This window comes from Dasypus novemcinctus, chromosome 3 (genome assembly GCF_030445035.2).
Source record: "Dasypus novemcinctus isolate mDasNov1 chromosome 3, mDasNov1.1.hap2, whole genome shotgun sequence".
Taxonomy (NCBI): domain Eukaryota; kingdom Metazoa; phylum Chordata; class Mammalia; order Cingulata; family Dasypodidae; genus Dasypus; species Dasypus novemcinctus.
Window position 1 is genome coordinate 129289201 of NC_080675.1, and position 27474 is coordinate 129316674.

General features: G+C 41.7%; 1 protein-coding gene across 1 annotated transcript in view; it reads right to left on the minus strand.

Annotated features, from left to right (window-relative positions):
• The window catches only part of NEDD4 (NEDD4 E3 ubiquitin protein ligase), a 191298-nt gene extending 176226 nt beyond the window's left edge, over window positions 1-15072 (minus strand). The window contains exon 1 of the mRNA XM_058294242.2: window positions 14863-15072. Within this exon, the coding sequence (XP_058150225.1) occupies window positions 14863-14907 (45 nt within the window). The 5' untranslated portion in view covers window positions 14908-15072. The remainder of the gene's footprint in view (window positions 1-14862) is intronic.
• Between the last annotated feature and the right edge of the window lie 12402 nt (window positions 15073-27474).

The following is a 27474-nucleotide window of genomic DNA, read 5'->3' on the forward strand; positions in this document are numbered from 1 at the left end:
TCCAAGAAAAACTCATCATTTTATATCTTAATACTACTTTAAAATGTGATAGCACCAAATATGCCTATACATAAAATTCTACTGTCAGGATACATAGGAACCTGATAACCTTGGATGCAACACCCAGAAGGAGAAGGCTGGGAGGTGTGGATGGAAGACATCTGCTGATACTTCAAATGTCGGAGAAGATGTAGAGCAACTAAAATTCTCATGCATCATTGGTGGGAGTATAATTGGTATACTTTGGAAAACTGTTTCGAGGTTTCTTATAAGGTTAAATATACACTAGCCTAGGATCCAGCAATCCCACTTCTAGGTATTTACCTGAGAAATGAAATTTCCACAAAAAGATTTGTACATGAATGTTCATAGTACGTTTAAACATAATAGTCAAAAGCTGAAAACATTCAAGTATCCATGAAAAGGAGAATGGATAAACAACTATGATATACTCATACAACAGAAATCTATTTAACAATCAAAGAATAAGCTACTGATACGTCCAACTACATATATGAATCTTGAAAACATTATGTCAAACAAAAGAAGCCTGACACAAAAAAGTACATATTGTATGATTCTTTTTAAAGGAAGTCCCAGAACAGGGAGAAATAACTGAACATGATAGAAAGTTGCTTGTGGGGATAGGGGATAGGGGATAGGGAGTGGAGTGGGATTGCTGGAAGAGAGGCCAAGGGAACATTCCAGAGTGAAAGGAATATTTTATATCTTCACTGGATTGTTGGTTACACATGTAGAAAATCATTAAATTGCACATTTGAGATGTACATTTCACTGTTTATAAATTTTACTCTCCCTGCCCCAAAAGAAGGAAAGCAAAATAAAGACATTTTTCAGATAAACAAAAACTTAAGAAGTTCGTTACCAGCAAACCCTCAATGAAAGAAATTCTATAGGATGTACTTCAGGCAGAAGTGATCCCACATGGAAAGCCTGATATGCAGGAGGAAATAAGAACAAAGAAAATGTTAAGTATGTGAGTAATGAGCATCAGCTATAACAATAGCAATGTTAATGATGCTCTGTGCGGTGTGTACGAACACCCACGTTTAATGATTTTCCATTCTACTTGGAATCCAATTAAACATCCTTAAAATTGCGTATGGAAGAAGGGAAGAGCCCAATAAAATCAACTTGGCTTTTCTGGTCTCCAGCCTGATCTCCTAGCAACTTCCCTCTGCTCCACTACTCTAGCATTTAAGTTGTTCTCCATCTCATTTTTACACACACAAGTCTATCTCTCTGGAAAGCTTTTTGCTTTTACCTGGCTAATAAACCTTAGTTTCAGCTTAAATGTGACTTCCTCAGCCTTTCCTGATACTCTTTCCCCTCCTCCATACCATGCAAGATTAACCAATTTTCTGTTATATATTTTCTGTTAAATGTTGGCATGAGACAATTGGGACACAGAGACCAGCAACTGCAGACAAGGATTTATTGGGAAGCTCTCCCAACGGAGGGGGTCTGAAGAATAAACTTCAGTCCCCCTGCCAGCATGTCGGGGGTCTGAAGAGAAACTTCAGCCCGCTTCTGGCAGAGGCAGTTATGAATTTCTACAGTACATATATGCGTGGGAACATGCGTAGTCAGTGGGAGTGGGTTGGGGCTTCAGTAAGACCCGAGGGCCTATAGGGATGACTAGGAGGCGGTGGGCTAGGGGCAGTGAATTCTAGGGGTGTGGGCAGGGGCTGGTGGGGTGGGGTGGCTTCTTTGTCTATTCTTGTGAGGAAATGAACTGTATCTGGACATGTAGGGCCAGGACAGGGGTTATTCTATGTCACGGGACGCAGTTTCTTCTGAGTAAACAGTTGGCCCTTTCACAATGGGGTAAGTTTAATAATACACTTGCAGCTTCTGCAAGTTGTGGCTGTTATGGGGGCTAGGGACAGGGCCTAGTCCTGTCAATCTCTTGGTTTTGATTATAACAATAAAAAATAAAGTAGGTCTAAGAGTGGACAGTCAGGCTCGCATGTGAAGGGTGGAGGAAAGGGGGTGTCGACTCATTCGGCTGCTTTCTGCTGTTAGGGGCGACAGGGGTTTCCTTCTCGTGCGGCCCAGCTGGTGGGGTTTTGCGTTCTGAGGTGGTTATTGATTATTGTTCTCATAACAGGAAGGCCCAATTTACATATTCTTGGGTGGTGGTTTGAACAACTTGGATGAATCGGGAGAGGAGCTGTAGGAGACAAGGGCCACACATGAGAAGGAGAAAAATAGTTATTAGTGGGGTTATTAGGGGTATTAGTATAGTTTCAAAAGGTGAAGAAAAATATGAGAGCCATGTAAAAGCGAAATTGTTTTCAGAATTTTCATCTAGGGGGATTGTGAAAAAGGCATCTTTGAGGTCTACTACTATGTAATGTGTGGTTTGGGGAAGGATGTGTGATAAGAGGGTATAGGGGTTGGGGACTAAGGGGACTACGGGCTGGGTTGCCTGGTTGATAGCTCTTAGGTCCTGCACTAGACAATAACTGCCATTAGGTTTTTTAACAGCTAGGATAGGTGTACTGAATGGAGAGTTGATGGGGCGTGACAGCTGAGAGGCACAAAGTTTGTTAGCGGTGGGTTTAAGTCCTCGCTTGGCACTGGAGGAGAGAGGATATTGGAGACTGTTGATGAAAGATAGCTGTCTTTTAGGGTGATTCTCACAGGGGAGAGGTGTGAGGCTATTGAGGGAGAGTCAGTGTTTCAGCCTTGGGGGTTTACTTCCTGTTATAAGAAAGGAGCGATGTCAGTAGGAGGGGAAGTAGGAGTTAAGGCTGGGGACAAAAGGAGAAGGAAGCTAGCTTGTGGAGAGAGTAGTGAAAAGGAGACAGAGGAGTGCCGTTTGGATAGATATCTCATCCAAAGAGTGGGGAAGGGCATGATGGTATAACTAGGAATAGGTGTGAGAACATGGGATTTTCTATAGTACAAGAAAGGGGGTATGTAATTAAGGGAGAGGAAGGAATACCATCAACCTCCACAACAGAGATTGAGGAAGATGTTTAAGGTTCTGAATGTTCTGAAAGGACTGAATACGTGGGCCCTGTGTCAATCAAAAACAAGATCCGCTTACCTCCAACCTTGATGATAACCCTTGGCTCAGACTTACTGGAGATGTGGGTTCTCTACAAACCTGGGACCCATCAGTCTTCTGCTGTTATTTGGAGTAGGTTAGGAAGGGAAGTTGATTTAGGTTCTAGGCCAGTAAGGCATGTTGAGGGATTTTCCCAGAAACAGGGTTTTCGGGGCAATCTAACTTCCAATGGCCTTTACATTGGCACCCCAGACAATGCCCCTGCAGGGGTCTTGGATTAGGGCATGTGCATGCTGTGTCCTTCCTTCCTAGACTTAAAGCAGGGCCCGGGTGGCCGCCACAGGGAAGAGGAGGGATGGGGTTTTCAGAAATCGACTCTGAGGGCAGCAGTAGGAGGGAGACTTTTGCTTGATCTCGTTTGTTTTTCTAATTTGCCTTCCTCCTCTCTATTGTTAAAGATCTTAAAGGCTGCTTTAATTAGGTCTTTCTGAGGGGTTTGAGGGCCCTCCTCTAATTTTTGCAGTTTTTTTCTGATATCTGGGTGTGCCTGAGTGATAAAGTGGGTATGTAAGTATAGTCATCTGGATTCCGAATCTGGGTCTAAATTAGTATATTTGAGGAGTGATTCAGTTAATCTATTCATAAAGGCACAGGGTTTTCATCTGATTTGGGGGAAATTTCTTTGATTTTGTCAAATTTACTGCTTTGAGGGCTGCCTTTGCATGCCTTCTATTATGCAGGTTAGAAAGTGTGCATGCGATCTAAATCTCTAGAGTCTGCCTGGTATCCCCTTGGAGGAGAGGCTGCGGGGACTGCCTCGGTGCCAGGGGCGCATCGGTGAGGGTCCTATGTGGTGGTGGTGGGGGGGGAATTGGCAAAGGCAGCGGCTGCAGCCCAAATGTGGCTTTTTTCCTCAGGGGTAGTAGGAAAAGTTATTATGACATGGACATCCTGATATGTGAGATCATAGCAGCAAGTGAGGTGTTGAAATTCTTTAAGGTATGTAGCAAGATTTTCTGAGGAGGAGCCTAATCGCTCTTCTATTTGACTAAGATCTGAGAGTGAGAAAGAAATAGGTACTCGGATGATTCGTTCAGCTCCCACCTCTTCCCTAAGGGGAAGCAGGGGGGCAGAGAGTGGCTCAGTTTGTGGGGTGGAGGGAGGCATTCCACAGGAACAAGTATGAGGGGTAGAAAAGGACGTGGGAGCAGGGGGAGGGGATGGAAGTGGAGAGTCTCAGTCAGGTGAGGCTGGATCCTCGGAAGGGGATACTGACGGATGAGATGGAGGAGGGGGAGCATGTTCAGACGGATCAAAATCAGAAGAGTCTTTAGGTGGGAGAGTCTTATGAGAAAGTTTGTGGTTGAGCAATAGGATTTTGGTAAGAGAAATTGACAGAGGGAAGGACAATTTCGGAGAAATAGGAAGGCCTGAATGAAGGGACCTCTAGCCACTTGCCATTGCATTAGATGAAGATTTCCAGATCTCTAAGGATCTGTATGTCAAAAGTACCATGTTCCGTCCATTGATTTTCATGTTCCAATTTGTACTGAGGCCAAATTGTGCTGGAGTGAAAGATAAATTTCTTGGGTCTGATTATCTCCCTCAGAATTTAAGGTTTTAAGGTTCTGAAGGAGGCAGCCCAGTGGTGTAGTTTTTGGAGGAGTCGAAGGAGTGTTTTCCATTTTAGGAAGCTGGGATGAGGTTAGGGACTCTCAAAGGTTAACTGTGCAAGTCAGTCATCTCCAAGTTAGTCAGAGAACCTTATCAGCAGGAAGTCCACACCCAGGATCAGATATCTGATTCCTGAGGGGCTTCTGGGGACACAGGCTGGACACCGGCCATGGTCCCTGAAAACGGAGAGGATCACTGACCTAGCTAGGACTTGTAGAGTTGTCTGAAACCACGGGAGAAAGAACAGGATCCTCCAGAGGAGAATTTCCTTAACTCACCCAGCTGGTAATCAGAGTCTGGAGTTGGATGGAGCTACAGCAGCGGCAAGGGTAGGTCTCTCACCAACCTGCCAGTCTCAACACAATCCCAAGTGTCTCTGGGGTTCACTCTGGGAAGTTGCAGGAGAGGGCGAAAAGGACTCAGAGTTGCAGGATCAGGATCAAGGAGTAAGCCCAGGCAAGCTGCTGCTGCCCACTGCTTCCTCTTTTCAAGACTGGGCAATAAGCTCACCAACCAGGATCTGGGAGGAAGCCCAAGCGAGCTGTCGCTGCTCACTGCTTCCCACGTTGCAAAGTATGGTGGCGGGCATCTCCTCTTCCAGGATTCCACACTTTCATCTTATACTCTTTTCCTTCATAGTATTAATAAAACATTTGATGTCTGATTATTTAATATCCCTCTCTCCCTCTAGGACATAAATTCTATGACAGCAAGGTTCATGCCTATCATCCATCATTTTTATCTCATGGTCTAACCCAAATGCCTTACATATACTAGTGTTCAATGAAAACATTAAGCATATGAAGCATGGAATTCAAGTGCTTCAGAGGTACACCTAAAAACTATAACAAGAAAAGACAGAAGATAATAAAATAAGAGCTTAAGAACAATTACGTGTGGAAAGTGGATGTGGCTCAAGCTATTGAGCTCCTGCCTACCACATGGGAGGTCCCAGGTTCCATTTCCAGTACCTCCTGGAGAAAATGAGCAAGATAGCGGAGCTGGTACAATGGGCAAGCACCATGAGCTGATGCAACAAGATGATGCAACCAAGATGATACAACAAGGATGAGAGATCCAACAAAGCAGGGAGCTCAGACGGCTCCAGTGATTGAGTGCCTCTTTCCCACATGGAAGGTTCCAAGTTCAGTTCCTGGTGCCTCCTCAAAAGAAGATGAGCAGACACAGAAAGCACACAGCAAATAGACACAGAGAGCAGACAGCGAACGCAAACAACGGGGTGAGGGGTGTAATAAATAAGAAAAACAAATCTTAAAAAAAAAAAACAATTACACGTTAATTCTACATATGTCCTACTTATCATCTTCCTGAGATTGAGTCAGATCTGCAACCTACTTGGAAGGGGTCACTGAATAAACTGCAATCTCAGATTCCCTATCTGTAATGTGGGGATACTACTATCTACCTTTGCAACACTGTTGTGAAGCTTACTGCAAAAGTCTGTAAATTCCTAACCTGGTGTTGGCATAGCAGGTATTCAATTAAAGGCAAGTATTAATATATTTAGGGTAACATTTTTTACCCTAAAGAAGAAACATTTTCACAAAAACATATTTTTGCCCTAATATGATTGTTTGTTCACATTACCCTCTTCATTGTCCCAACATCTCTTATTAGTGGAAGCCAAACTCAAATATTTATTCATCAAGACTTTGTGAAGTCTTATCAAAATCTTTTTCATTTGTGCAAATGAACATTTCTCCCTTCCTTTATCTCCAAACTCCTCCTACTCCCTCCACTCATTTATCCTTTTAAAACTATGACAGGATTGGCAAGAGAGCCAGAATAAATAAAGCTTCAAGGAGGTGAGATCAATAATATTGAATGCCACATAATACAGAACAGTTGGTTGAGCAATTCAAATCAGCAATCTGACTTAAAGGTTCAGTGCTGGAGTGGATAACTACAATAACCTAAAAAGCAATTGTGTTAAATCCTTGAAGTTCTTACATCTCCAGGTACAGCAGTATATTTCTAATACCAGAAACAGCTAGAGGAATGGAGAATCAGCTGATTTAAATATCCTGGCCTGAGAGATGTTAAATAATTTATCCAAGATCACTAAGTAGCAGGGCCAGAATCCAAACTAGTCAAATCCCATTCTAGACCCATTTCACCCCAAATGATTTATTTACAAGGTCCCTTCCACCTCCAAAATGCTATTTTTATGTAATATATGAATTCCTAGTAGCTAACTGTAAAAAAAAAAAAGAAAGAAAGAAATTATAGCCCCCTCTCATCTCCACTTCTCTTCCTGGTACAGTGGCGTTAACGACAGGCCCACCGTAGGCTGGGTAAGTGGGTGGAAAGGGAGTTCAGTGGAGGTGCACAGTCAACATGCTCACTACTGTGAGGCACTGAGGGGAAAGGGGAGATGCCATGGTGAGGTGCACTAGGGGCATGCCCACTGGAACGGGGCACTGGGGAGGGGAGAAAGATGCCACAGTGAAAGGCATTGGCAGCATTCCCCTCAGCATCCACAGAGGCAGGGAATCAGATATAGTACAGAAGTGACAGGCAAAGGAGATGCCTGCGAGTCTGGGAAATCGGTTACATCCAACAAAGTAAATGGATTGACCAAATAAGTAAATACACTGAAGATAATGAAAGCCAAATTTTCCATGTTGGAAAAGACACTTACAAACATGGAAAGGGGAAGGCTAGAGAAAATCTTAAGTTTTAGATTTGAATTAGAGAACCTGGTATGAATTCATGATTTTTAAATATATGTACATAGATTGATATAGAAATAGCTATAGATTTATGTGTACACACACACACACACCTCCTTACTCTCTTCACTGAGAGGGCCAAGAAGCAATGACATCCCAACAGCAATGAGCACACTGAACACTTGGCTTTCTAAATATCATTTTCTAATAAATGGAACCTAGATTTCTCAGAGAAATGGCTGATTCCAGACAGCTGGAGAAGAAAAAGTATAAGGGTAGCTGGAGATCTTCAGCCAGAAAATAAGTGTTCAAAAATAATGTGGACATGTCACAAGGACTCAGGAACCTCCTTGAAAAGTCCTCAGCTAGCCAAACTGGAACAATTAGAAAATCAAAATACTTAAGGATAGTGATTGATTATAACCTGTTGAATATGGTAGGACTCTGAGTCCTTGCTGATATAAATAAATGAATGAATACATAAAAGTGAGGAAAGGGAAAGTTCCTCTCACACAGAATACCAACTAATAAAGAGAGAAAATAAAAAACTAGTGATATTTGATTCAGATGAGTTACCAATGGATGCTAAAATTGGCGAATGGAGATTTGATGAGTTAAGATACTGACATAAAATTAGAATATGTCTCCTCAAAACACTAATCAATTATAAAAGGAAAAATGGTGACTTTACAAAGAACAAACCTGGCACACACCAAAGGACCAAGTGATTAGGTTATCATCAATAGTGATGGGACAGGGGAAATGGACTTGGCCCAGTGGTTAGGGCGTCCGTCTACCACATGGGACGTCCGCGGTTCAAACCCTGGGCCTCCTTGACCCGTGTGGAGCTGGCCCATGTGCAGTGCTGATGCGCGCAAGGAGTGCCCTGCCATGCAGGGGTGTCCCCCACGTAGGGGAGCCCCACGTGCAAGGAGTGTGCCCTGTAAGAAGAGCCGCCCAGCGTGAAAGAAAGTGCAGCCTGCCCAGGAATGGCGCTGCCCACACTTCTGTGCCGCTGACGACAACAGAAGTAGACAAAAGAAACAAGACGCAGCAAATAGACACAGAGAACAGACAACTGGGGGAGGGGAGGGAATTAAATAAATAAATAAAATCTTAAAAAAAAAAAAATAGTGATGGAACAGATCAAAATCATGTACCCCTGATGTGATGCACAGAGAACAGAGCATCATTGACAGGTCACGAGGAAATAGTGGGCAGAATCAGACTGAGGGGCATTGTACAGATGTACAGTCCACAATCCTTAAAACTGCCAAGGGAAAGAATGAGGAATGGTTCTGGATTAGAAGAGATGGAAAAATGGAAGCTCATGGATGGGATCATAAGCCAGAAAGAAAAAGAGAAAGTATTAGAACAATTATAAAAATTTAAATGGATTGGACGATAGTGTTGTATGGATGTTGATTTCTTGACTTGGTTGTTATGTAGGAAAGTGTTTTATTTTAGGAAAATACACATTATAGCATTTAGAGGTGATAGGCATTGTGTCTTCAGCTTGCCTTCAAATGTTTCAGAAAAAGGCTAATGAAAATCGGGGAAAGAACTATAGAGAATTCATAGCAAAGCTCTTACTGTGAATAAATGAATTCAGCAAAGTGGTAGGTACAAGATCAACACCCCAAAATCAGAAGTGTTCCTAAAGACAAGCAATGAACAATTGGAAGAAATCAAGAAAAAAAAATTTCATTCACAACCAACTAAAAGAACCCAGTATCTAGGAATAAATCTAACCAAGGATGTAAAGGACTTGTACACAGAAAACTACAAAACATTGCTAAAAGATATCAAAGAAGACCTAAATAAATGGAAGGACATTTGGTATTCATGGACTAGAAGAATAAATATCATGAAAATGTCAATACTATCCAAAGCAATTGATAAATTTAATGCAATCCCTATCAAAATTCCAACAACATTTTTTGTAGAATTGGAAAAACCAATCATCAAATTTATACAGAAGGGTAAGGGGGCCTGAAGAGCTAAAGCCATCGTGAAAAAGAATAATGAAGTTGTAAGACTCCCACTTCCTGATCTTAAAACTTAATACAGAGAAGCAGATTTGGCCCAATAGACAAGGCGTTGGCCTACCACATGGGAGGTCCAGGGTTCAAACCTAGGGCCTCCTGACCCATGTGATGAGCTGGCCCATGTGCAGTGCTGATGCACGCAAGGAATGCTGTGCCACGCAGGGGTGTCCCCCACGTAGGTGAGCCCCACATGCAAGGAGTGTACCCCGTAAGGAGAGCCGCCCAGCGTGAAAGAAGCACAGCCTGCCCAGGAATGGCACCGCACACATGGAGAGCTGACATAGCAAGATGACGCAACAACACGGGACACAGATTCCAGGTGCTGCTGACAAGAATAGAAGCAGACACAGAAGAACACAAAGCGAATGGACACAGAGAGCAGACAACTTGGGGCACGGGGGAGAAATAAATAAAAAATAAATCTTAAAAAAAAAACTTAATACAATGCCACAATAATCAAAACAGCATGGTACTGGCACAAGGACAGACATAAAGACGAATGGGATGAATTAAGAGCTCAGAAATCAACCATCACATTTATGGCCAATTGATTTTTGACAAGGTAGCAAAGATCACTCAAATGGAAAAGAATAGTCTGTTCAACAGACGATGCTGGGAAAACTGGATCTCCATTGGCAATGAAAAGGAGGACCCCTACATCACAGCATATTAAAAAAATCAACTCAGAATGAATCAAAGAGCTAAACATAAGAGCTGGTACTATCAAATTTCTAGAAGAAAATGTAGGAAACCATCTTCAGGACCTTGTGTTAGGCAATGATTTCTTAGACTTTGTATCTAAAGGACAAGAAACAGCAAAAGAAAAATAGATAAATGGGACTTGATCAAAATGAAAATATTTGTGCCTCAAAAGACTTTACCATGGGAAATGGATTTGGCTCAAATGATAGAGCATCTGCCTTCCATATAGGAGGTTCAGGGTTCAAACACAGGACCAGCTGGCCCATGCACTGTGCTGACGCATGTAAGGAGTGCCCTGCCACACAGGGGTGTCCCCCACGTAGGGGAGCCCCACATACAAGGAGTGCACCCCGTAAGGAGAGCCGCCCCATGCGAAAAAAACACAGCCTGCCCAGGAGTGGTAAAGCATACACGGAGAACTGACATAGCAAGGTGACACAACAAAAAAAGACACAGATTTCTGGTGCCGCTGTTAAGAATGCAAGCAGACACAGAAGAACACACAGTGAATGGACTCAGAAAGCAGACAATGGGGGGGGGGGTGAAGGGAAGGGGAGAGATATAAATAAAAATAAATAAATCTTAAAAAAAGAGTACTTTATCATGAAAGTAAAATGACAACCTACACAATGGGAGAAAATATTTGGAAACCACATATCTGATGAAGGATTAATGTCCAGAATATATAAAAAAAATTCTTTGACTTTACAATAACAACACAAACAACTCAATCTAAAAATGGGCAAAAGACTTGAATAGACTTATCTAAAAAAAAGATATACAAATGGCCAGAAAGCACACAAAAATAACCTGAACATCATTAACCATCAGGGAAATGCAATTCAAAACCACAATGAGATACTGTTGTATTTGATGTAGCAGCATCAGAACGGCTGCTATCATAAAAACAGAAAATTACAAGTGTTAGAGAGGATGCTTTAAAATAGGAACACTCATTCAGTGCTGGTGATAATGTAAAATGGTGCAGCTGCTGTGGAAGAGTTTCACGGTTCCTCAGAAAGCTAAGTATAGAACTATGATATGACCTGGCAATCCAGCTACTAGGTATATAACCAAAAGAATTCAAAGCAGGAGCTCGAACAGTTATTTGCACACTCATATTCACAGCAGCATTATTCACAATTGCCAAAAGATGGGAAGATGGAAGCAACCCAAGTGTCCATCAACTGCTCAACGGATAAATAAAATGTGGTGTGTATATGTATGTATGTATGTGTGTGTATATGTATTTGGTTCTTTTAGTAGGTATTGTGAATTGACTTTCAGAGGATTGAAATACCACCATGAAACTGGCACACCCAGGAAGCTACTACCTCTGCCGCAGACAGAAAAAGGGGGGAATGAGAAGCCACCACCAGAAATGCTGACTTTAAGAACATAAAGAACATACCCTGCAGCTGCAATCTAGATACCAGGAAGCTACCACTATTTCTGTGACTTCCTATCAATATCAATTTTTAAAAGTGACCAGACACTGGAACACTTTTACAGAAAAACTCCAAGCCTACATGACTATGCTTGTCAGCAGAAAAAGCCAGAGAAACAGGAAGCTATACTCCACCTCATTTCCACCTTCCAAATCTCAAGTCATTGTACCTAATTGGGGGAAACTATTTCATATCCAGAATACTAAGCGCAAGGGAGTCTGGGAAACACTCTAGCCCTTGCATAACTGGGAGTAGAAAGGGTTTCCAGTTTCCATACCCAACATACTCCTCCCCATCAAAGATAAATGGGTTTACTCCCTGTTAACCGGCTAGACTGTCCAGAGTAAATTTGGTATTAACTATATTAAACTTCTTTCTTAGTTTGTTAATGTTTTAATGACACAATTCTGCACATGGAACCAGGGCTCTCTGTTCTAATAGACACATATGTGGAAGAACTAAAACTCACTGAAAAATGAGAGGTATTATTATGTAAATTTTAGAATATGCTCATACAGGTGTGACTCAATGGCTATTCAGTAATACTGTTTAAATTCTCTCGCTAGTTTCTATTTCCTTTCTCTTCATTTTCTCCTTGTTTCACTTGCAAATTTAAAATAAGAATCCTCTCCTTTCACTGTAATAGGAAAGCAACCTTACTTTTAATCAACAGCAGAGGGCTAACTATTCCCAGACTATTCTGTGAGTTTTAGAAATGACATAGCTGCAATGTTTTTCTTCTAAAAAAGTGAAAAAAAAAACAGGGAAGGGAGGAGTGAGGGTAGGCTTTTCTATGCCCTCTTTTAACTAGAAAATAATTGGCAAATGATAGTCAGAAGATGGCAACCTCTATCAAGGCACAAGCGATGTTTGTCTTTCCCACCAAACTGAGCTCATTAAAAGCTGAGACTGTTTTTTCTCTTTATCCCTGGTGCCTTGCATAATGCATGATACACAGCAGGGTTAATCATATGTCTGGTGCAAGATGTGGAAGATGCCTTCATCAATTGAGTCTCTTACCTTCCGACCTTACACTCTTCCTCAGTGCCACCAAATGAAAACAATTTGTGTCATACGACTGATGGCTAGACCTCTCCACCAAGTATATAGGGTGGGCCTCATACCATGAAACTTCCCAGGAGTACAAATCCTTCAATAAATTCAGGAAATCCTCCTTTAAAAGGGTGGAGCCTCTGGCCTTTAGCCCCAGCAGCCTATTGACCACCCCCTAACTACCACAATTAGTTTTATTTCTTCTGGGCAGAGGGGCGATGTGAGAAGCAATGTTTGCCAAGAGGGGAGAAAACTGACTGTAAATGATACCTTTGGCAATATTCTACCTATGCTCAATCAGTTCTACTGAAAGGGAATGAGGTAAGCAATCTGGAATACAGGACCTACCTCTGAGTAGTAACAACAACAACAGGAAAATAAAGTCGAAAGCCAGCCTGATGGGATCAAATGCCAGGCTGGGGTTATTGGCTGTTATATAGCAAACAGGGAGACCAGAGTGACAAGAAGAAAGCTATCCTGGGTGCAGAGCTGTAGTATTCCCCTCCCTTCTACAGAACAATAATGGGGACATAAACTAGATTATCTTTAGTCATAACATACTGACTATTGTTTCTGAGGGTCTTCCAGAGCTGCTGCCATTTGTCCAACACCACTTTGCTTCTAAGACGGGGGTTCTTAACAAGGGGTCCATGAGCTTGAATTGAAATTCAAAAAAAACATTACTCTTGTGGAGATGTGTTGGTGCGGGTGTGATAACATTTATTAAATAATACACAGTATAGTGTGGACTTAGTAAGGGGCCTGTAGTTTTCACTTGTCTGGTAAAGGCGTCCGTGGAACAAAAAAGGTTAAGAACCCCTGTCCTAAGAGGAAGCAGTACTAAGAAATGAAGTTCGAAGGCAAGATAAGTATTCTCAAAATACCCTGGAATAACTTGCCTGCATTAACAAACTGCCTGCTGTTTACAAAGAACTCTCAAGAGAAGTGTAAGACACCTAAAGACAAGTTACTAAGAGAAAGCACAATTACAACACTATTAGAAGATACTTAAGCAATCCATCTAAGTTAGGCTGCTTTACATTGTAAGGATTCAATCTTGATATCCAGTGCATGAGACTGCTTAGTCGCCATACGACAGTGCTTAAATTTTAATTTTTTTCATCTGAACTAGTCATTGTTAGACTACCTACCCTTTTCGCCTCCCACCGATTCTAATTTGGGACTATCTGGGAAGCCATATCTCACTTAAAACGGAACTCCTTCCAAATGGTCTTATTTCTAACAAGCGTTAGGCATAACCAGTATGTCATTTAACTGAAAAGAGACAGCTTTGCCTTCTTTAAATCTCAGAACTTTCCCAAAAAGAACACCTGTGAGAGGTTCTTACCAGGTTTTTTTCAGCTTTATTTTTCAATATCAAAGATTATCAGTGAAATACAAAAGAAACTCCACATTTGACACTTATTGCTAAATGAGGGAAAAATCTACGTCTGTAAAATGGATTTATGATGGAGGGAGGGAAGAAGGAGAAAAGAAAAGAGGAAAGGAAATAAGAGAGAAGAGAAGAGAAGAGAAGAGAAGAGAAGAGAAGAGAAGAGAAGAGAAGAGAAGAGAAGAGAAGAGAAGAGAAGAGAAGAGAAGAGAAGAGAAGAGAAGAGAGGCGAGGAGAAGAGAAGCGAGGAGAAGCGAAGCGAAGCTAATGGCAATTCAGTTGCGAGTCTTCTAGTCAAAGTTCACAAAGTTAAGTCTGTTTGGCTTCAGCCAGAGCAGGCTAATCAACACCTGGGAAATTCGTTTTTGGGTTTCCTTACTCTCCTTCCCTGCCCCCCTGCCCCCGACGGGAGCTCACGTACACTGGCCACGGGTGGCGGGAAAGGACTGGGGAGACGATGTGTGCGCCCCCTCCCGCGCACGCACCCTCTGCTCACTGCCTAGGCCCCCTCCTCAACACTTCCTGAAGGAAACCGACAAAGAAGGCGACGCCTCCAGGGAGGAGGAGGGTGTGGAGGCAACAGGCTTGTGAAGAAAATGCAGCTCCCTAAAGCAAGTCCCCCGCAACCAGCGCGCGCCGGTCCGTCCCCAGGGCGCCCACGGCGTCTCCGGCGCTCCCCGGGCTCGCTAAGAGGAAGGATGGAGCTGACAGCAGGCCCGCGGGCCATGGCCGCGGGCTTCGCCGCTTCCTCCACCCGTCAGGCTAATGGGCAACGCGATGAGAAGCCCGCCCCGCAGCCCCGCGGCCCCCGCACCTCATCCTCCTGGAGCCCGAACACCTCCACCGCGCAAGTTGCCATTTCTGCACGGTGCCAGCAAACCGGACGCGCTTGCCCCCGCTCGCCCCCGCCCGCCCCCGCCCTGGGCGGGGAACTATAGTGAGGAGAAGCAGCAGGGGGAGGAGGCGGGGAGGAGTTGGAGGAAGAGGAGGAGGCGCGTACCCAGCGGCAGCAGCGCCTCCCCTGGCGAGCGGCCGCTAGTGGCACGAGGAGGCGCAGCTGGAAAGGCCCGCACGCCTCGGCCGGCGGCGCGCACCCCCCGCGCTAAGCGGCGACGCGCGTGGCCGGGCACTGGGAGTGTGGTAGTACGCGTGGTGGGAATCGGCGAGCGGGAGCGGGAGCGCGAGTGGCGGGGCTCCGGCGTGGTGGGTTCTGGTCGGGGAGCGCGCCCTTCGCCCCGGCGCGCAAGATGGGCGGCTCACGAGCTTGCCTCCGGGGGTCCGGCAGCGCGGGGCTTTGCTCCCGAGCAGAAATGGAAGGCGGTTGAGAAAGTCAGCCCTATACCAGGGAAACAAAGCTGCGGGTTTCCTCAGCAACAAGTCTCGGCGAGCCCGCCCCGAACTCGGCTGACTAGACTAGAAATAGGAGGGCTTTTTCCCTCCAAACAAGCAGGGAAAATAATCCAAGCCATAACACACGCTGAGAATAATAGCACCTTCTTGGTGAAGGATGTTGGTGCCGGTTCATTTCCCATAGGAAGCTAGACAGACCCCTGGGACCGCCGGGGAATGCCCAGCCTGACAGTGGCAGCAACTGGGGAGGCCTGAAGAGATCTCATCGTTCTTGGACTGAAGATCTTAAATCCTCTCCCTGCAATTTGTAAGCCCTGTGCAAATTCATGAGCTATTTCCTGTCTTACGGTCAGACTATTTTTAAAGCCCTCCAATATCGTCCAGTCTCCAGGCTTAAACATCTAAACCTGTTTAGCTAAGGGTAGCAAAGAAAGGAGGGTGAGGGGATAAAATGAACTAAGACCTCCTGCACCAAAGAATACTCATGCTTTTTTAATATTCATGTCTGGTGGATTTTATAAGTCCGTATTAACAGGAAGACTCGCACCAAATAAAGCACTCATAAAGAAAATAGGAAAGATCATTAGCAGTCATAAAGAAAATAGGAAAGATCATTAGCGCCCATCGTCTAAGTTCGAATTCACATCTTGTTTATCTATAATTGTTGCAGAAATTATGCGAAATTCTAAAATTTAAAAATCTAATTTTTTTTTTCAAAATAAAAATCTAATTTTCATTTTCCTTAAGGACCTAAATATAACAGTTTTAAAATGTTGATATGTGGCAACAAGACTAGGGCCTATTTGTTATATAAGATTTTGTTGTACTTTATGTTTGGCAGGTTCCATTTGGTTAATATTATGTATCAGAATTGTATTAGTTCATAATCCAAGTTGTACAATGTGTATTATGGGGAAAGAGGTGGCAGTTAAGAAAACATGAGTGGAAAATTCTAAAAGGTCAGAAATTGTTGGCTTAACTGAATCTAAAAAGCCATCATACCATTCATTTCTTTGTTTTATGAACGGTCATGTACCAGTGTTTTTTAGTAGGTGAGGAATAAAATAGAATATATTCATGTGACCTTTTATTTTGGGAAAAATACCCCTAATCTCTCATAATACATGAGTTTTATGTTTAATTAAGGTATGACATTCTTGCAATTTCTGGGCATAGTTACAGATAGGTATAGAAACAGCTTCCATTTCTCCTAGTAAAATTTAATTAATGGATGAAAAGTATAAACAGAGTCTAAAACTGGGAAAACAATCACTCAAACATACCAAAGGTTTATAAAGTAAAGCATTGGTAAAGCCCATAGGTAGTAATGAAGATAATTACAAATACAAATGATTTGACTCATGGTTTCTTATTCTTTCTGTCTGATTCCAAAATTATAATGAAGAATTAAACAGGCAACTACTGATACATGATAAAATAGGGTAACTATTTCCCAGCTGAAAGCTAGGAGGGGCCCTGTGAAGCTGGCACTTGCAGTTAAGAAGTTCAAATAAAGAAGGCTGTGTCAGCTGGTAGCTGAAAAACCACTATCAAAAGATTGTGCGGTGTCTCGAAGGATATTATCAAGAAAGTGAAAGACAATTTACAGAATGGGAGAAAATAGTTGCAAATTGTATATTGGATAAGGGTTTAATATGCAGGCTATATAAAGTCCTACAACTCAATGACAAAAAGACAAACAACCAAGTTAACAGTTTAAAAAGGGCAAAGGACTTGTATAGACATTTCTGCAAAGAAGATATACAAATGACCAATAAGCACATGAAAAATGTTCAATATAATTAGCCATTAGGGAAAGGCAAATGAAAACCCCAATGAAATGCCACCTCACACCCATTAGAATTAGTTTGCTGAGGGATGCCAAAGCGAAATACCAGAAATGGGTTTGCTTTTACAATGGAAAATTATTAGGGTAGAAGCTTATACTTCCAAGACTATGAAAATGTCCTAATCAAGGCATCATCAGAGATGCTGTCTCACCAAAGGACACTGCTGGTGATCCTGGACACCTGCCATGTGGCAAGGCAACATGGTGGTCGGTCTCTGCCTTCTCCTCACTGAGCTCACTTTTTCCCGGAGCTCAGCTATGTTGATCAGGTATACGACTCATTTCTTCCCTCTCCTCATTGCTTCAGCTTCCAGGGCTCTACTGATTCCAGCCTCTAAGAGTTTCTCTGTCTTTCTGTACCTGTAGGCAATCCTGGAGTCCTCATTTACATGGCAGGGTAAAATGGCAGCTCTCTTTCTCTCTCCTCTGTTTATATAGGACTTCAGTAAAGGATTAAGACCCACTCTGGATCCTGTGATCTAATCAAAAGTGATCTAATCAAAGGGTCCCTTAACTGAATATGATCAAAAGGCCCCACATAGAAATGACTTAGCTGAAGAACATAATTTTCTGGGGTCCACAAAAGATTCAAACCAGCAAAATGGCTAATACTGGAACCTTTGTAGATCCCAATAATCTAAACATTGTTGGGAATGCAATATGGAAAACAATTTAGTGGTTCTTAAGAAAGTTAAACAGGGAAACGGACTTTGGCCCAGTGGTTAGGGCGTCCGTCTACCACATGGGAGGTCCGCGGTTCAAACCCCGGGCCTCCTTGACCCGTGTGGAGCTGGCCATGCGCAGTGCTGATGCGCGCAAGGAGTGCCCTGCCACACAGGGGTGTCCCCCGCGTAGGGGAGCCCCACGCGCAAGGAGTGCACCCATAAGGAGAGCCGCCCAGCGTGAAAAGAAAGTGCAGCCTGCCCAGGAATGGCGCCGCCCACACTTCCCGTGCCGCTGACGACAACAGAAGCGGACAGAGAAACAAGACGCAGCAAATAGACACCAAGAACAGACAACCAGGGGAGGGGGGGAAATTAAATAAATAAATAAATCTTTAAAAAAAAAAAAAAAAGAAAGTTAAACATAGAATTACCATATGATCTGGCAATTCCACTTCCAGATAAATAACCAAAACAGTTAAAAACAGACTCAGATATTTGTACAATGTTCATAGATGCATTATTCAAAATAACCAAAAAGTGGAAGAAACCCAAGTATTAAATAAATGGATAAACAAAATAAGTACATACAATGGAATGTTATTCAACCATAAATAGGAATGAAGTTCTGACACATACTATAGCATGGATGAACTTTGAAGACATCCTGTTGAGTTTGTTTTTTTTTTAAAGATTATTTCTCTCCCCCCCAACCCCTCCCCCGCATCTGCTCTCTATGTCTATTTTGCTGCACCTTGTTTCTTTGTCCGCTTCTGTTGTTGTCAGCAGCATGGGAATCTGTGTCTCTTTTTGTTGCGTCATCTTGTTGTCAGTTCTCTGTGTGTGCGGCGCCATTCCTGGGCAGGCTGCACTTTCTTTCGTGCTGGGCGGCTCTCCCTACGGGGCACACTCCTTGCACGTGGGGCTCCCCTACACGGGGGACACCCCTGCGTGGCAGGGCACTCCTTGTGCGCATCAGCACTGCACATGGGCCAGCTCCACACAGGTCAAGGAGGCCCGGGGTTTGAACCGCGGACCGCGGACCTCCCATGTGGTAGACGGATGCCCTAACCACAGGGCCAAGTCCATTTCCCCTGTTGAGTTTTAATAAGCCAAAATAAAATGACAAGAATTGTATGATTTCATTTATATGAAATTTTTAGAATAAGCAAAATCATAGACAGAAAGTAGATTAGAGGTTACCAGGCACTGGAGGGAGGTAGAGGTGGAGAGTTATTGCTTGATAGGTATAGTTTCTATTTGGGGTGATGGAAAATTTTTGGTAATAGATGGTGGTGACAGTATCACAAAATTTTGAACATAATTATCACCTCTGAATTATATATCTGACTATTAACCACAAAGGAGAAATTTTAGCTTGTTATATATTATTTTTAAAAGCCTTAAAATTGTGAACCCTAAAATAAATACTGAACCCTAAAGTAAACCAGGCACTATAGTTAATAATACAATTATAAAAATATTCTTTCATCATTTTCAACAATTGCACCACACTAATGCAAGATGTTAATAATAGGGTGAATAAGGGAACTCTGTATTTTATGCATTATTTTTCTATAAACCTATAACTTTTCTAATAAAAATAATTACAGTAAAATGTTGGTTCTTTGAAAAGAAATCAATGAAACTGACAAACCTTTAGCTAGGAAAAAAGAGAAAAGGTGCAAATAACTATAAAATAAAATCAGAAGTGAAAAAAGTTATATCACTGTTGACCTTACAGAAATAAAAAGAATTATTTTTAAAAATACTAAGAATAACTATACATCAATAAATTAGATAATCTAAACAAAATGAAAATATTCTTTGAAGTGTGCAAATTACCTATATTGACTCACAAAGAAATAGAAAACCTCGACAAACATAATAAATACAAAGATTGAGGCAATAAGCCAAAACCTTCCACCAAAGAAAAGTGCAGGTCCTAGTGGCTTCTGTAGTGCCATGAAAACATTATGGTCAGTGAAATCAGCAAGGCACATACATTTTTGTATGATCTCACCTATAAGAGATAGACATAAAGTAGAGGTCACAGGGAATAAGGGGAGGTCGGAAGGCAGAATGTTTGGGGGAAAAAAGAATTATGTCATTACCCTGTATTACACATTTCATCTGGCTGAATCTAGGTTTTGTGATTTTTAACCATTTAACTTTTATTTAACAAGGTATAGTGGAGGTTCTTGTGCCACATGACGTTCTTTGAAAATCTGATGAAGGCTGATGAACCTCTGCCTAGAAATATGAACATATATTCAAAATCTCAAAAAGTGTTGCAGACATTTCAGGAATTTTCATCACATACCCAATTCTTCCATGGATCCCTGGTTAAAAATAGGTCTAGTGGGAGAGGAGTCATGTAAACATATCATTTCAAAGTGTGTGTGTTATGAATCCAGGCATTATGCCTGACATAGAACAGGCATGCAATAAGTATTTACTGAGTGAATCAGGGAAGGTTTGCCAAGAGTGAGGAGGGTGGAGAGAAAGGGTAGCACATGTAACTATTATATCCTAAGGAAATAAGAGCAATTTAGATAGTATTTGCTTTGTTAAAAACTCATACAAAGTGGTTCCATCCACACTTGTTAAAAAAAGAAAGACTTCATAGACAGGCTTAGTAGGATAAGCTTCAGTCTCCACTGCAGTAATGGGTCCCAGGGCTGTAATTGATATATATACCATCTCTTCTTCTACCACCCAGTATGGATTTCCTCCATCCTCAGCTAACATTTCAGCAAGCCTGAGTTGTTGCCTGATGGTGACTCAGATTTTCATCCTCAAGGGTTATGAACTGTCAGTTGTGTTAACCTCATTGGGCCATGGTTGCTATAGTTGCTTATTTACATTTATCATTGGACATTCAAGCCCTAAGATGTACCCCAGTGAGTTCCATGCTGTTAGTTTCACAAAGGCATCTGCCGGTTCCAACAGCTTCTGACACCAGTTGCAAATACTACAGTAACTCAATAATTCAATTCAGACTCTTTCTGGAGTTAGGCGAGATGCTACAGGTTAAGAGCAATCTTCTATGAAATTGCCCTTCAGGTATCAGACACAAGCTTGGGAGCCCAGGCACCCACACTTCTGATCAACCAAATACATGTTCAGAGGCCAAGCCCCTTGGGTTCGAAAATTCATTATAACAATTCACAGAACTCACTGAAAGCACTATATTTACCTTTATTGGTTTATTATAGTAAAAGGATGCAAATAAAAAGCCAAAAAGGAGAGACACATAGGCTATGAAGGAACTCAAATGGAAACGTCAGTGACCCTTCCACATGGAGTCGGGACTTGCCACTTTTCTAGCAAAGCAATGTATCTTCTCAGTTGTAGAAGGTCATGGGGGCTTCAAATGTCCCAAGTGTCTATGGGATCTCATTATTCAGGCATGATTGACAGAATCAATGTACAGATTGATGAACTCAATCTGCAGTCCCCTCCCCTGCTCCAGAAGTCCAGGAAGTAGGCTGATATGATGTGGCTTGAAGCCCTATTCCCCTAATTATATGGTAGGTCTTTCTGGTGTGGCCACCCCCACCCCCATCACCCAAGTGGGCAGATGTGGCTGACCCCATCTGTCATCCCATTAGCATATTTGGAGTGGTTCTGGGCCCATTACAAATAACAGAAGACATCTATTATAGGAAATTACAAAGATGTAGAGGTTACCTCTCCAGGAACTAGGGACAAACACCAGTCACATTTTTCATTAAGCTACACATGCATACTCTTCACCCTCTTTCTTGTACAGCCCAACAGCAGCTCCTCATGGTACTAAAGGTTAATCACCCAGCCAATATAGTGACTTCTTTCTTTCTCTGCTGACCCATTAGCACAAGAAGCCCAAAATGATCAAGTAGTAGTTAGTTTCAGGTATAGTGGGAATCCTACTGTGTCTCCTAGAAGAAGCACCCCTTATTGAAACCTAAGAACTAGGACTTCTATTCCAGCAATCTAAAGTTGTGGGGACCAGAACAAATGAGTCACTGAGATGATTGTGAGAAGAGTAGCCTACTTCACCCTTTGGATCACTGACCTGAGAATCCAGCTATATAGCATATGCCATATAACACCATATGCCAGCCACCTTACTGCCCATTATAATAGTTATGTCCACAGGCCTTGCTCTTTCAGAATCTTCTCATCTTTACTAATGCTGGAGGGCCCAGTTTTCATGACAGTATCTGCTATTGCCATCCCTGCCCTACAGAAGATAGCCAACAAGTTCAAAGATGTCAATAGCTTCTGACCCTTGTGTGCCTTATTGTCTTAGTGAAGGGAGTGTCCTCTGTGTCCTTGTAGAGAACATAGTTAGGTGATGAGTTCTCTGGTCCAAACTTCTGGTCAGCAGCCCACTAAGACTGGATTCAGGTATCCTTTCCAGGACTTCAAACACTGTATCAGGGGAGAGTGGTTCTGTGTTAATAAATTCCCCCCAACCAGCCTTATAATCTGCCCTTATTCAACACTTTCAAGATCTAGTCTCACATGGCTCTCTTGGTCTTTGTCAGGTATAGTAATACTTATACGTGTACAGTATTTTCTCCCACTGCAGGGACTGTGTTTCCTTGTTTAGGCTGTTCTGTGACATGATCCCAAAATGCATCCATTTATTCATCTGGAGACCTTAAGGAGAGATGGGGCAGGAACTTGAAGAGGACAAGATCATTTTGAGAGGCACGTCCCTCACATAAAGTCTCCAGATGGGGAGAGGCTTCTCTCTGCTACCAGGGACAAGAGAGTTCAGGAGGAATGTGGGAGTTACAAGATTCTCTGGCTCATCCACCCAAATAACCCATCTGAGGTTTCAGGGTCTAGCATCTTCCCCATCAGAGCCCTGACTTTGGCATGACCAACCTTTCTAGTTTTGTTACCCTCACCCTTAAATCTTGGGCCTTGGTTTCACCATAGTCTGCCTTAGAAGATAAGGATTTCATTAAATGCCGCCATGGAATATTTCTTCTTTCACTTTTCTATAGCTCTGCCCATGCTATTTTTTCTTGCTGCAGTGCCCTTCTGTTTCACCTTTTCTCTCACTGGAAGGCCCTTACTCATCTTTCAGGATTCAGCTCAAATGTCACCTCTTCCCTGAAGTCTCTCACAATTCCCCCAGAGTTAGTGCTTTCTTTTCTATGTAATCACAGTCTCCTATTCATATATCAAAAAACAAAAAAAAACAAAAAACAAAAAACAAAAAACAACTTTAATTGGCTTTTATATATTTTTTAATTACTCATACCTCATTTACAGTACTTACGTTGTCTTACAAATTGTCTTAAAGCTCTCCCTAAACTGGTCTGGGAGCTTCTTGAACAGAGGTACTTGAAAAAACAGTACCTGTGTGAATTTAACCTATTATTGGACACATAGTAGGCAGTCAACAATTGTATGCTAAATGAATGAAAGATGATATTTCCCTGCAATAGCGAAAATGCATATGTAGCACTCCGATTTTTTTCATAAACCTTTATATTTTTGTGTTTTATATTGTTTTCTTATTGCACATAATTCAATTCTGTATTAGAGAAGCCATATTAAAAACAAATACTCTGTAGCTCAAAATCTTTGAGCAAATACTTTTGTTTTTTCTCCCAAGTGTAAAATAAGATTACAAAGAACATTCAATCTCAGTTATTAACCATTTTTGAGAGATGAAATAAAGAACAGATTTTATTAAAATTATCAATAATTATTATAAGTGTGTGGTCTTTCAAAAAAGAATGAGCTTTTGTTAGAATGAGTAGTATTTAGAGTGAATAAGTGAAGATTCCTGCTAAAGTTCTTATGCTCCTCCATTATTATTTGAAATGACTCAAATGTATGAATGAAAATAACATTACCTCCATATAAGACAAAGAAGACAACTTAGCAAGTGTTAATTAGAAGTGCTTACTATTTACTTTAAGATTAAAAACTAATTAATATGTAATATGGGGATGTGTGCAGAGTTTGTCTTCTTTCTTTGCATGTCACATTTCTGAGGCAAATAAGTCATTTCTAAGTTACACGGCTTAAATGTCAAAACAATTGGGAAAACTGTCTTCAAGTTTTCTTACCAAATATAGATTAACATTCTAGTTTTATTATTAAGAGATGATGAGTAATTAAAATGGCTTGAGGGTTTTGCAGGAAACTATTTATAATTAGGCTAAAGGACTTATCTACCTGCAAAGACTTGTTCAGCTTTTGGTTGAAGTGACTCAACTGGCAGATAAATATTTTGCAAGCATTTGAATCTGTTAAATAACTTTGTTGCAGTTGAATTCTCCCTCCATCTCTTTTTTTTTTTTTTTTTTTAAAGATTTATTTTTATTTATTTAATTCCCCTCCCCTCCCCTGGTTGTCTGTCTTCTGTGTCTTTTTGCTGCGTCTTGTTTCTTTGTCCGCTTCTGTTGTCGTCAGCGGCACGGGAAGTGTGGGCGGCGCCACTCCTCGGCAGGCTGCTCCCTCCTTTGCGCTGGGCTGCTCTCCTTATGGGTGCACTCCTTGTGCGTGGGGCTCCCCTACGCGGGGGACACCCCTGTGTGGCACAGCACTCCTTGCGCGCATCAGCACTGCGCATGGGCCAGCTCCACACGGGTCAAGGAGGCCCGGGGCTTGAACCGCGGGCCTCCCATGTGGTAGACAGACGCCCTAACCACTGGGCCAAAGTCCGTTTCCTCCCTCCATCTCTTGACTAAAACCAAAAATAATGTTATTCCTAAGCAAGTATTTTTGAGGTCAAAGTACTATGTCTCTCTAGTGTATAGTGAGAGTACAAAATCCAACTTGGTAACTCATATTGGGAATACTTATAGAACACAGAGTTTTAGAACAGGAGGGCAATCCCTCATTTTATGTGTTAGCTGATATTGAAGGACATAAAAGACTTTAGTTCAGGAAAAAAGACTGGAAATATAAATAAACTGTGAAAATAAGATGTTTTTTTTTTTCTTTTCTCGTTTCTCACTGAGATTTCAAATCAATTTTGGGTATAAAGAATTTCCCTATTTTGTCAAACATTCATAGGAGACAATGATAAATCTAAACAAACTAATATCAATAAGGAATAGCTTAAATAAACTATGTATATTGATACTCTGTATTTCCACATAACTGTTGAAAGGTGTAATTCAGATGTGTATGCAACCCATAGACTTCTAAGACAAAGTATTGAAGAAATAATGCAAGTTGTAGAACTATGTAAACTGTCGATATAAGTGGTACTGTGCACATCAAACTTATAACAATGGTTACTTCTAGCAAAGAGGGAATGTACTGGGATTTGGAGAATTAGTCAAAGCTGACTTCAGCCTTATCTATAATTTTTTTTTAGGAGGTACCAGGGATTGAACCAAGGATCTTATACAAGGGAAGCAGGCACTCAACCACCAAGCTACATCTGCTCCCCAATGAGAGCTAGTTTTTTTATTTATTTATTTGTTCATTTGTTTTTAGGAGATACTGGGGATCGAACCTGGGATCTTGTACATGGGAAGCAGGCACTCAACTACTTGAGCTACATCCACTCCCCAATCTATAATAAAATCTAATATTTTATTTTTTTAAGATTTTTTAAAAATTTATTTTAAAAATTTATTTCTCTCCCCTTCCCTCCCCCCCCCCATTGTCTGCTCTCTGTGTCCATTCACTGTGTATTCTTCTGTGTCCTCTTGCATTCTCAGCAGCACTGGGAATCTGTGTCTCTTTTTGTTGTGACATCTTGCTGCGTCAGCTATCCCTGTGTACGGCTTCACTCCTGGGTGGCCTGAGCTTTTTCGTGCAGGGTGGCTCAATGCGGGGCACACTCCTTGTGCGTGGGACTCCCCTACACAAGGGACACCCCTGCATGGCATAGCACTCCTTGCGTGCGGCAGCACTGTGCGTGGGTCAGTTCACCAGACGGGCTAGGAGGCCCTGGGTTTGAACCCTGGACCTCCCATATGGTAGGCGAATGCTCTAGCAGTTGAGCCACTTCTACTTCCCTCTATAATGTTTTAATTTTTAAAAAGGAGAAGTTTTTCATCTGTATTTTTATTATAAGGAGGATTAATTTAGTAATTAATTCATTTAAAAGTTAAAATAATGAATGAAAAAATATTGTTCTAATAAGAAATATATGAATATTAGATAAGATTAAGTGTAAGGAGGAAATGATTAAACATTTTACCAAAACGACCTCTGATTCTTACATAGTGATAAAATTGCAAGGAAATAATTTTAGAATTAAGAATCAGAGGAAATTTTAGGATAGATTAAAATTTCACCTCAAACAACAAATCAAAATTCTCCTTTGTTCAAGGTGGCTCCAGAAAAACACAGTTTAAAAAGAACAATGTAATAGATCAGTATTTAAATAAAAACTAATGTAAAGAATATGCCACTTGCTTTTGACAGCCTAGTGACCCTTCCTATGGAAAACATTGATTATTCCCACTTTATATAGTTCTGAAAGAATGACCATAGGGACGATCCTATGTGATCCAAGTTAGGCCAAACTCAGCTGGAAATTTAAATTTAGGTATAGAATCTAGCAAAGGACTTGATAAGAAAAGAAAAGCAAAATACTAAACAGATAGTTCACAAAAGAAGACATCTAATTTTCTAACAAGCATATGAAAAGGTGCTCAACAGTTGTTAGTCTCAGGGAAATGAACACAAGAATTAACACTACTCACTTACCAGGAAGGAGAAAATGTTTAAAAATGATAAAATACAAAGGGTTGGCAAGAATGTGGAGCCATTGTAATTTTCATCCTCTGCTGGTAGGGATATAAATTAGTATACAGACTCTGTTAAAAGTTGTTTGAAATATCTATTAAAACTGAACATACAGTTACTCTATCATCCAGCAATTCCATTCTTAGAGAGTGACAACATATGTGGACTTAAAGACATTGTTACCAGATTTTATCTAGGTTCTTGGCTATGCTGCAGAAATGAATTTCAAAAGCACATTGGGTGAGTTAGGCCAGTAATTTATTCAGGTAGAGAGGGAAAAGAAATGGGAGAAAATAAGAGAAAATAACAGAACAGGGGTCCCAGATAGAGAGGAAGGGGATGAAAAGGGATAAAGAGAGCTGATTTACCAGCTACAATTCCCCACTACAGATTATAAATTCCCAGGTTTACTTGCATGGCCACATGGAAGAGTTAAAAATCGTGACAGAAGGCAGGACAGACCCTCAGGCAGAAGAGCAGGACGAGAGTGTACACAAGCCTGGCGGTTTGCTTTTAAACTGTTAGTTATTCCACCCCTTTGCTAATGGCAGGGGAGGGGGCTCCAGCTGTTTGCAGTTTGGATTGATGACCCCACCCATCAATCCCTTAGCGAGGACCTAATGATAGTTTCCAGGGAACATCGGAGCTTTTCCTTGTTCTCAGGAAGGAGTCTTTGTTCTGGGTAGCAGAATCCCGGGGGTGGAGTTCCTTCAGCAGCCATCTTGGGGGTTATCGATGTCCATGTGGACTCTCTGTCAGGTTCCAGATCCGTCTATTCCCTATCTTACCAGCCTTCTTCAACATGTGCATCTAAGAACATTCATAGTAGCTTTGTTTATAA